The 11,490-nt window shown below is 49.2% G+C and overlaps 1 protein-coding gene across 1 annotated transcript; it reads left to right on the forward strand.

Moving 5' to 3' along the window:
- The first annotated feature begins 1,284 nt into the window (after positions 1–1,284).
- On the forward strand, positions 1,285–4,020 carry FZD1 (frizzled class receptor 1). Its single transcript, XM_004702651.3, has one exon. The coding sequence runs from the start codon at positions 1,605–1,607 to the stop codon at positions 3,546–3,548; it is 1,944 nt and encodes a 647-aa protein (XP_004702708.1). The 5' UTR covers positions 1,285–1,604; the 3' UTR covers positions 3,549–4,020.
- Positions 4,021–11,490: the final 7,470 nt, after the last annotated feature.

An 11,490-nucleotide genomic window follows, 5' to 3' on the forward strand; every position in this document is an offset into this window, starting at 1 on the left:
GAATTAATAATACAATGGCACTTACAGGACAAAACTAAGTCCCATGGCTGAAACTTGTTAAAAATCCTGCATGGAAGCAACAAGAACGCACCTCTACCTGCCCTAAATGGAACGTGCTACTTTGCAAGGAGAAAGGGAAAATGCTTTCAGATATGGATGTCACCAGTCCTACCTACCTGGCCAATGTTTTGCAGCCACCCAGCCAGTGGAAACCCACTGGGCGTTGTCAGAAGAGAGGTGCACCGTCCACTGGGTTTCCCAGGGATCAGGTGTCCCCCCCCACCAAGATCGAGGCTACCTGTGTGTGCCACTCTGGCCCCGCTTTATGGCTGGGTTCTCAGGCGCAGAGGACACTCCCTAAGAGGCTTCCCCACTGCTTCCTTGTCGGATTCTCCCTTTTTAAATCTCTAGATAGGAATAGATAATCTTCCTTTGCTTTTGTGTCTGACTTGGCTACGGAGGAGGGAAAGGAGGGTTTAACTGCATGAATGATAGTAGCGGACTGAGCTTCTGCCTTTTCTTTTTAAAGTTTGTTTTGTGGTTGTTTTTCTTCCCTCTGTGGGGGAAATGGCGCGTCCAAAGCCCGCCAAACCCAGCCGGGGTTTGTTAGAGCAAAAGTTTAAGTAAAACCTCGACAGGCAAGAACTCAGAGGAAGCTGTGCGCTCCTTAAGTTACAGGCATCTGCTCCCATCGCAGCGCGGGGGCTGCAGCCTGTAACCAGCGCGAAGATCCGGATTTTAAACCTGGAAAACGGGTCAAAGAAATAACAGCCAAGTCCCGCCGGCTCCTATTCATTATTTCTAGCAGCAAGTGGGACCGTTCTCCTACGTGCTCTCGCCTTTTCTTCCGCAAAAGCAACCAAGCCTGCCCCGCTTCCCAGGAAAACCCGCTCTTTGTGCCTGATCAGCGAGCGCCTCTGCCTCCACCACCACTTCCTCCTCCTCCTCCCTCCTCCCTCCTCCCCGCTCCTCCTTTTTCTCCGCCCGCCCTCCCGTCCGCCGCCGGCTTTCGCCCACGGAACCAGGCGGTTGGAGCCCTTTCGCCGGAAAGCTGGTGCGGCGATTGGGCGACGGTCCCTGAGCCTCCAGTTCTGCGTCGGTTTCAAGGCTCCTCCCTCTTGGTGAAAGACAGACTGCGGGGCGCCTGGAAACCGGTCGGAGGGCGCGCGCGAGAGAGGAGAGGGAGCGAGTTGAGGGATTGACACAAATGGTCAGGCGGCGGCGGCGGAGAAGGAGGCGGAGGCGCAGGGGGGAGCCGAGGCCCCTGGGCTGCCCAGAGTTGTGCTCTCTTCGGGGTCGTGGCCACTAGCCCGGTGCCGCCAGCCGGGAGCCAGCGAGCCGAGGGGCCCGAAGGCGGGACGCGACCCCGGCGCGCGGGAGCCACCCGGGCTTTCCCCGCCGCCCGCGCTTCATGAATCGCAAGTTTCCGCGGCGGCGGCGGCTGCGGGACGCGGAGCAGGAGCCGGGGCAGCGGGCGGAGCGCGACGGGAGCTCCGCGGAGGGCTCAGGCGCCGAGGAGATCGCCCCGGGTACCGGGGGAGCCGCCGCCAGCAGCCCCGCCACGAGCTCCAGCCCAGCGGCGCCCAGAAAGGAGGCGAAAAAGTATGGCTGAGGAGGAGGCGCCTAACAAGTCCCCGGCCGCCGGCGGCGGCGGGAGCTGGGAACTTTGTGCCCGGGCGCTCCGGGCCGGCCCGGCGGCGGAGGGGAGCGGGGACGGGGACAGCCATCGCCGCCCCCCAGCTGAGCCCGGGAGGTTGGCGCGCCGGCTGTTGCTGCTGCTGTGGCTGCTGGAGGCACCCCTGCTGCTGGGGGTGCAGGCGCAGGCGGCGGGACAGGGGCCCGGGCCCGGCCAGCAGCCCCCGCCGCCGGCGCCGCCGCAGCAGCCGAGCGGGCAGCAGTACAACGGCGAGCGGGGCATCTCCATCCCGGACCACGGCTACTGCCAGCCCATCTCCATCCCGCTGTGCACGGACATCGCGTACAACCAGACCATCATGCCCAACCTGCTGGGCCACACGAACCAGGAGGACGCGGGCCTCGAGGTGCACCAGTTCTACCCGCTGGTGAAGGTCCAGTGCTCGGCCGAGCTCAAGTTCTTCCTGTGCTCCATGTACGCGCCCGTGTGCACGGTGCTGGAGCAGGCGCTGCCGCCCTGTCGCTCCCTGTGCGAGCGCGCGCGCCAGGGCTGCGAGGCGCTCATGAACAAGTTCGGCTTCCAGTGGCCCGACACGCTCAAGTGCGAGAAGTTCCCGGTGCACGGAGCCGGCGAGCTGTGCGTGGGTCAGAACACGTCGGACAAGGGGACCCCGACGCCCTCGCTGCTGCCCGAGTTCTGGACCAGCAATCCCCAGTACGGCGGTGGGGGGCACCGCGGCGGTGGCGGCGGCTTTCCTGGGGGCGCCAGCGCGTCTGAGCGAGGCAAATTCTCCTGTCCGCGCGCCCTCAAAGTGCCCTCCTACCTCAACTATCACTTTTTGGGGGAGAAGGACTGCGGGGCGCCCTGTGAGCCCACCAAGGTGTACGGGCTCATGTACTTCGGGCCCGAGGAGCTGCGCTTCTCGCGCACCTGGATCGGCATCTGGTCTGTGCTGTGCTGCGCCTCCACGCTCTTCACGGTGCTCACGTACCTGGTGGACATGAGGCGCTTCAGTTACCCCGAGCGGCCCATCATCTTCCTGTCGGGCTGCTACACGGCCGTGGCCGTGGCCTACATCGCTGGCTTCCTGCTGGAGGACCGGGTGGTGTGTAACGACAAGTTCGCCGAGGACGGGGCGCGCACCGTGGCGCAAGGCACCAAGAAGGAGGGCTGCACCATCCTCTTCATGATGCTCTACTTCTTCAGCATGGCCAGCTCCATCTGGTGGGTCATCCTGTCGCTCACCTGGTTCCTGGCGGCCGGCATGAAGTGGGGCCACGAGGCCATCGAGGCCAACTCGCAGTACTTCCACCTGGCTGCCTGGGCCGTGCCCGCCATCAAGACCATCACCATCCTGGCGCTAGGCCAGGTGGACGGCGACGTGCTGAGCGGGGTGTGCTTCGTGGGGCTCAACAACGTAGACGCGCTGCGCGGCTTTGTGCTGGCGCCCCTTTTCGTGTACCTGTTCATCGGCACGTCCTTCCTGCTGGCCGGCTTCGTGTCCCTCTTCCGCATCCGCACCATCATGAAGCACGACGGCACCAAGACGGAGAAGCTGGAGAAGCTCATGGTGCGCATCGGGGTCTTCTCCGTGCTCTACACGGTGCCCGCCACCATCGTCATCGCCTGCTACTTCTACGAGCAGGCCTTCCGGGACCAGTGGGAGCGCAGCTGGGTGGCCCAGAGCTGCAAGAGCTACGCCATCCCCTGCCCTCACCTCCAGGCAGGTGGGGGCGCACCGCCGCACCCACCCATGAGCCCCGACTTCACCGTCTTTATGATCAAGTACCTTATGACACTAATCGTGGGCATCACGTCGGGCTTCTGGATCTGGTCGGGCAAGACCCTCAACTCCTGGAGGAAATTCTATACCCGGCTTACCAATAGCAAACAGGGGGAGACCACTGTCTGAAACCCGCCAGCCACCCGCCCCCCACCCCCAAAGCCAGCCGCAGGAATTCCGTCGGAGCCAGGCTCTCACACTTTTGCAGTCTTTGAACAACACTGGGCCTGCAGAAGCTCGTCCTTGGGGGCAAAGGGCTCTGAGGGCCTGACTGCTGAGAGGGGGAGATGGACAGAGCCCTCTTCGTACCGTTTTTTTGTGATTGTAAATAGCCTGTGTAAGATTTTTGTAAGTATATTTGTATTTAAATGACAGCCGATCACAGGTTTTTTTGTTTGTTTTTTATTATTATTTTAATTATTTAGAGCGGTTTAATTATTTGAGTCTTTTCCTTGGTGCCTTTTTCAGTGTATTGAAAAAGGCAAGAGTAGGGAAAAGAGGGGGAAAGTGCCCCACCCCTCTGACTCTCCCTGGGTGCCCCCCCACCACACTGCCCCCTCTGCTGTGCCCCCGGCTCCTGGGGAGCCCAGCCCTGCGGGGGGCGGCTTGGGCGGGGTGTGGGGGCGGGGTCGCTTCGCCCAAACTTCCTCATTCCCTTCTAGGCTTGGGGTGGGGATTCTTTAGGTACTGAACTCCGCTGCACTTCCAAAGTCGGGGGGTGTGCCCCAGTCCATTTCAGTTCCGCCCTCACCCGGAGGGTAGATTTCGAAGGCCTGTCCCTCTGACTTCCTGACGCCGGCTTTTCGCTCTCCGGAGCCTTGTCCCCCAGTTCAGTAGTGGCCCGCGGGTGTGGGTGTGGGTGCTGGCCGCCCCAGCCTGCCCCACACAGTCTTCAGCGCCCAGACACTCCCACCCAAGAAGGTTAGCGGGCGAGTGGGACAACCAATGCCAAACTTTTTGAAGTATAATTTTTGGTGGATGAGCTCATTTTCGTTTCCTAGTGTCAAACCTGGTATGGGTTTGGTCAGCGTCATGGAAAGTTGTGGTTACAGAGATTTGGGAAGAGGCACGAAGCTTTGTGTGGGCTGAGAGAGACCGAAGCTGGGGTTTATAAAATGTTAATTCTGATTGCACACCGAGGCCCGGCATTCTGTCTGTAGGACTGAGACAGCCCAAGCATTCAGCTCTTACTCCTCAGTACAATGAAAACATTGAGTTCACCTGGGAAGCTTTGTTACGGAGTCGGCCTTTGCTTTCCTTAACTGGACAGCACGCTATTGACTGCAGATGAAAACTTCTAAGAAGAGGATCAGTGTAATGGACCTTTCCCCAAATGAAGTGCTATTTTCTTATTTTTAATCAAATAATAATTAGACCTGTATCAGAAACTTAAAAGGTACAAGTAATACACTTTCAACTTAAGGTTACTGTTCACATCTCAAGGAAGGAGAAATTGACACCACAAAAAATAGATAGGTAAGATTTCAGGAGGAGAAAGGCAGATGGGAAAATGGAATGGGTTAGCTTTTCAAGGAAACAAAATAATTGCCATGCATGCGAGAGGATAATGTTGCCGGCCGGCCTCCCGCGTCTATTCCTGTGTGCTCCTTTTACAGATTTGCAGAAATTTGTAAACCTCTCAAAGCCATTGAAAATGATTCTCTTCTGTTCTCTGTGGAAAGGAGGGGGAAAATCCTCCTCCTGATTGTATTGTTTGAAACTTGTAAGAGTTTATCACATGCCGGTACTGGTACTTAGGAACTGAACGCTCTGTGTTTGTCATACCCAACATGACCATGTTTTTGAACTTGGTATGCATTTATTCTGTTCACGATCACAAGATCATCTATATTTATAGAGGAATAGAAGTTTATATATATATAATATCATATTTTTAATTTCCCAAATAAAAAAATCAAAGTTTTGTACAAAATGACACGGTGTTTGTGCCTGAACTGCCTGCACTCTTTGCATTTCAGCGGCTCATAAGTAAATCTCAGTATGAAATTCAGGAATTCAATGGAAGTCTACTGAAACCTTTAAGCCAGCTTCCCAAAGAATTAGCTATTTGCATGGTAATAGACTTGTAAAACCCCAAGAAAAGGTCAGTTTTTATAAGAGTGGAAAACAGAAGTTTGCCAGTTATTTCTTTACCCAAGGCAGATTATTATAGGAACTCTCATGTTAATGTTAAACCTTTTTTATTCTAATGATCAATTTACATGACTTTTTATGATATGGAGGTTTAATTTAAAATCATTAACCATTACTTTTGCCACGAGTTTTATGAAATACTGTCTTATCTTTTCCTACCATTTTACATATCCTGAAACCATATCTAGGCAATCAATAAATGGTTAAATGACTGTTGATAAGAATTTTAAGCAGCAGTTGAATTCGCTATTTTGTTAGTTGCTTCTGAAGATCCCTTTTAAAAATTGTTCAAGGAACTTTCTCCAGGAGGAATCAGTCTGAGACTTTGTGTAAGTACACACACCCTGATTTTTAGAAAATAGACATGCAACATTTGTACATTTTACATTATGGAAATGAGGCTATGGAAAATGGCAATGGGAAACCTCAGATGCCTTTGGAAATCTAGTCTCTTATTCTTTTAAAAGTGCAAAATAACTTCATTAAATATTCCCATGAAAACATTTTGTGATGTATGGCAAGAAACTAAAATGTGGGCCATCCAATGGAATTACTTTCATGTTTATAAGGCATTTGTCTTATGTCATTCATTTTAAGGCAAATGAAAAAAATGTAATTGATAGAATAAATATATTGCTCAATTTAATGTAGGAAGATGAAAATTTAACTTATTAAAACAATGTAAATACCCAAGAAGGCACTACTATATAGACATCCAAAATAATAATTGGGCCAAATGAAAACAAGCCAGCTTACTAAGTTAATTAAAATAATTTCTGGGAATTTTTTTCCCTTTAAATACTGCTGGTGTTTCCCTAAGGAATGAATATTAAAGCTAAAAAAATTTTTTTTAAATTGTGTTATCCAGAGATTAGTGTAGTTATAAATTTGATGCTGAAAGGTTTATGTTCTGAACTTAAATAGTTACAGAAAAGATTTTCAAATGACTATCACATCTTGTTTTTAGAAAACTATTTTTGATTGTGTCGTGCCATAGAAAGAAAGCCAGTAGTCTTTTGTTTCTCAGAACACTGCTGGCAAAATGGACTTGCCTAGAAAACCACAAAGCTATGGGGATATTGTCGCATTAGCATGCTGCTTCTATGACAAGCCCTATTTTGGGGTGGTTTGATTTGCCTATTTTATGTTTTTCAAAACCAGCTCTCAATTGGAGTCGCTTTTCCCCCTCCCGGTGTGCTTGATTCAGCTTTTGGAGCAAATGTATTATGTAGTGTAGAAAAGCTTGCTGAGACGCTTAAAAAAACCCACCACCACCAAAAAGCAATTTTCAGCCTAAACTTTGTAGGGGCAGAGTCATCTATTCGATCTCAAAGCCAGCCAGTGCAAGTGTATACAAAAGAATGGGGCTGGGTATTTCAGCTGGTCCTGCGCACGTCACTTACCAGGCAGAGTTTACAGTTCTGGTCCTTTTGTCTTGTCTCCATGGAGCGCTGGGGCCTCCCCCTGTTGCTGCTTTATTCCTAAAAGTCCAGGATTTAACTGGGAGAGGAGACCTCAGTGAAGAGTTGGTGGCCAATTAGGAGAAACTGTCTGAACCACAAACTATTTCAGGGCCTGGCTTCAGATCACGTTTCCTGATGCCGTGCTTCAACCTGGATACAGATTTGCTTTTTCAAAGATGGTGCCAGCTTTTCTCTGCTTGTCTCCAACTCCAGCTGATCTACATGCAGTTAATTAAAAGTCATGGTATCTGATATGTCTAATAATAATCTGTAACTGGGGCTTTCAAAGTAGAAATAATGTGATCGTTGCATGTGTCTGGAGTTGGTCACTACTAGTGTTGTCTTGAAATCTTTGCAGAATACATTAACATCAGAGTCAAGATGAACCCAGTAGATCTCAGATAAGTTGTGGATGACATATGATGTAAGAATTCTCCAGATAAATTACTCAAAAGGAATTACAGTGCTACTTTAAATTTAAAGCTTTTATTTTAACTTTGAAGTAGAATTTTACAAGAGAAGTACTGAGCAGGGGATATTATTATTTTGGCGACTTCAACATTTTAAACCGTTGGCAGGTGCCAATAACACATAAAATTCGAAGGACAGTACTTGAATTTAAATAATGACTCAGGATTCTCTTAAATTTATTGGGTTAAATATGCTGATTCACGTCGGTCAGATATTTTTCAATGAGTGGTTTAAGCCATAACAATTATAGTGACTTGGGTTAAAAGACAGATAGCCACCAGACTGAATTTTGGAAGTTTTATGGCAATCTATGGTGACAAGTGTCCCTATTCCATTCAATAATCAGGTTGCTATGATAGAAACCTTTCCTGTAGGGACTTTTGCTCATAGGTCAGGTTGGGGTCTTATGATAGTAATAAGTCCAAAGTATTTCTCACAGAAATCTTTCTCATATAATGAATAGGCTTGAGTACAATTTATAAGGACATCCTACAATGAACATGTAATAAAATATTTTGAGGGGTACCATCAGTTTTATGAGTGGTGTAGATTCTTAAACTGTTTGGAAACACACCATTGTCTACAAGAGGTTTCTCTAAATCGTTGCATTTAACATGATAGCATTCAAAAGAGTTACATTTTTGAATGATAAAATCCAGATAGCATTAGATGGTCTTTAGATCTCTTTAACACTAGTTGAATGGTATATGTGTAGAACTAATCCTTCTAGATGCCAAGTGTCTATCTGTAAATTGTAAAATGTATAAGATGCATATTTCATATAAAGGAAATCACAGTACACAGTTTCAAAACATGTTCAGCGCACTAATGACTAACATGAAAAGAAACCACTATGCTGCTTTCAGATAGTTCTCTGTGTCCTGGATTTCTTTTCTTTCCTTTTAAAAAAATCCAAGTATCCTCTCATTTGGGGCTATCTCCATGTTTCAGATCTCAATGCCTGTTTGAATTAAATTTGCAGGGGAATAACAGCAGGACGCCCCCCCCCCCCCCCAAGTGTGGCCTTTATTCCCTTTCAAGTTGGCCTTGTGTCCTTCTTTAAATGAAGCTCTTGGAGATGGCTCTTCTCTTGCCCTTGGAAATGCACATCTCCACAAATGCCGCAGTGAAACACCTGAGGGTCAGACCAGCCCCTCAGTGCTAGTTAGGTGCATATTCCAAGTGCCAAGTGCTTCCTGATCATTTTCTCCCATCAGTACAAGTAAGAGATTTTTTTCCCTTCCAAAGTAGATGTAGGGATTTTGTTTTAACCCTATCTTTCCAACCCTTGGAAAACTTTTTTTTCAAGTTAACTTCAAACAAGTACTCTTGTCAAAAACTCGTCGTACAGACAGGGTAACCAGCCATCAAGGTTTGTCCAGGATGGAAAGGTTTCTTGAAACATGAGACAAGGAAGTTGCAACTGAAATGATGTGTCATCCTATTCAGTACATTAAATTGTGTCCCTGTGAAGTAGAATTAAAATGTATATGTTGTCCACAGCATTCAATTTCCCGCCCTGCTTCCACCCTTTTTCATCTTGAGTTGAAAAGCCAATTACCATAACCCTTTTAATTGGTCTTTATGGTGAATTCAATAATCAGAAATTGAGTGGAACACTGAGTGCAACAAACCATCTTGAATATTTTAGCCATTCTGCCTCCATCCTTTTCCTCCTGATTAAAGGGGGAATATGCGATGATTGGAAAAGGGACAGACATAGGTGATTGGAATCTAACTGAACATCAGAACTCAGGCAATCAGGCTAAGTGGCTATTTCCATAAAAGATTTTCTAAAGTATTACCTTGGAAGGTATTGTAAATTGTGTCTACCCAAAATACTCATCAACTTGGGATTTTCAGTGGGTTGACAGGCAATCACCTCCTCTCCACCCACCATGAGGAGTTCTAATGTGACCTGCCCATCAGCTGTAATGGACTAGGGTGGGATGCAACATTCTTATTCAGCTCACAACCCTGATCAGATACAAAGGGCATTGCCAGCAGATGCCTACAGACCCCCTTTACCTTTTAAGAGATTAAAAAAGAGAGAGAGCAGTAAATCTATAGAGAAACTGACTGCTGCCAAGAAAGAAGAGCTGGAAGTGGAGCGTGTTCTTTTGTCCTGGGGTCCCCAGGCTGAAAAACACCCAGGCCCAGGAGCAGACTGATCCCAAAATCCATGGGGATCTCCATGGGATGCCAACCCCAAAGACAAGCTGCCAAAAGGAAATAAAGACCGCCCCGAGGGCAGTCCCAGAGATGAAAGTTTCCCCTAGAGCTGACAGCTGAGTTTGGACTTCTAGTTTCCTAACCTGGGAGAGAATAAATCCCTTCTCGTGAATGCCAGCCACTTGTGGGATGTCTGTTCCAGCAGCACTGGACATAAGGCAGGCAGATTTGGCAGCAAGAGGAGAATCCTGCAGTAACAGAGCCCGAAGAGACAGACTCAGTTTTGGAGTTGGTTAGTGGCTAGAGGCTGGAAGAGTTTTAAGATGCCTGACAGTGAAAGCCTAGTTCGCCTCAAAGAGATTATTGGTAGAATTATGGGCATGCCTGGGAATTCTGCTGAGGATACAGAAGGAAGTGAGGTGACCTCTAACTCTGAAAGTGGCATAGATGGTGGGACCCTGCGGCAGAGAAACAGCAGCAGCAGAACCAGGGGACTGCATGAGACAGCATGGCAGGTTGCTCATGGTGCATGTACCCTGAGTGCCTTCAGTCAGGCTTACTGCTGGAGTGTGGTACATGGAGGCACTTATCAGTAGAGATAAGAAGCTTTGCTCACAGTGGCCTATTCAGAGCAGAGGCCAAGTCAACCTTAGAAGCCCTTTTTGGGTCAAGGGGCTGAGATGCTAAGGAACCAGAAAGGTAAAGAGACAAGGAGCACGGGAAGCAGAGTAGGGCCTCAATAGTAGGGCCATGACTGGGGGGTTTCAAAGTTGGGACCACAGCTTTCCAGGTTTCAGAGAGTGAGGCTGTGAGAGGTAGGTTTATTGTGCCAACCTGGTCAATAGGAACACATGGGCTTAATCAGGTTGCAGTTTGATTGGCGGGCAAAGAGATAAATGGCTCAGCAAGGCCCGCCTCTTACTCTCTGGTGATTGGACCAGCATGAGGCTACTTCAGCTAGTTCTCTGTCTCAACTTGAGAACTACACCACCTGTGGGCCATCCAACCCATGGATTGTGTCGCTAGAGCCTGAGGTTCCTTCGAGACCTGTTTCCCCACGCTGCTGGTGTGTACATTGATTGAGCTTGAGGCTGGCAGATTTTGTCATCTTGCATTGCTGGAGTTCGCTATTCCACCCGGGCCTGCTTCACTAAGCTCCTGAGCTGCTGACTGTTGGTGGCCCGCCCTGCTGTTTGCTGCCTGTGGGTGGATTCTGCCTGCATTGCCCAAAGGAAGTCTCAGCTGTCTGCTTCCTTGACCTTGGACCCGGCAGCCCTGTGAGTTGAAGGATTTCCAGTATAGTAACTGTTCCATGGAAGTGAATTAAATTGAGTCTTCTGTACTGCTGTGTGGATTAATTAGCTGTTAAGATTTCTTTGTGCTGTATAAATCTCTCTCTCTCTCTCTCTCTTGTGTCCTGGTTTTGTTTCCCTAGAGAACCCTGCCTAATACACAGGTCTTCACTAACTTGGTGCCAGGGCGTCGGGCTGCTGGTGACAAGTGCCAGAAAGGTGGGAGTGGATCTGCTGCTCAAAGCTGAGTCAGTGGGCTGCCATACCCAAGAAGCAGTGGAGTGGGGCTGCTGGGGTGCCACTCAGTTGGGCCAGGAGAATGGGACAACCCAAAGCCAACAAAGCAGAGTTGTGTCCCTTGGGGGCCTGGAAGGCAAAGCTGAACCATAGGGCCAACACCCAGAGTCCGAAGGGCAGGGTCATTGCCTAGAGCAGTAGTTCTCAACCTTCCTAATGCCTGGACCCTTTCATACAGTTCCTCATGTTGTGGTGACCCCCAACCATAACATTATTTTCGTT

This window comes from Echinops telfairi, unplaced genomic scaffold (assembly GCF_000313985.2).
Source record: "Echinops telfairi isolate 266 unplaced genomic scaffold, ASM31398v2 ScPeMD7_23;HRSCAF=83, whole genome shotgun sequence".
NCBI lineage: Eukaryota > Metazoa > Chordata > Mammalia > Afrosoricida > Tenrecidae > Echinops > Echinops telfairi.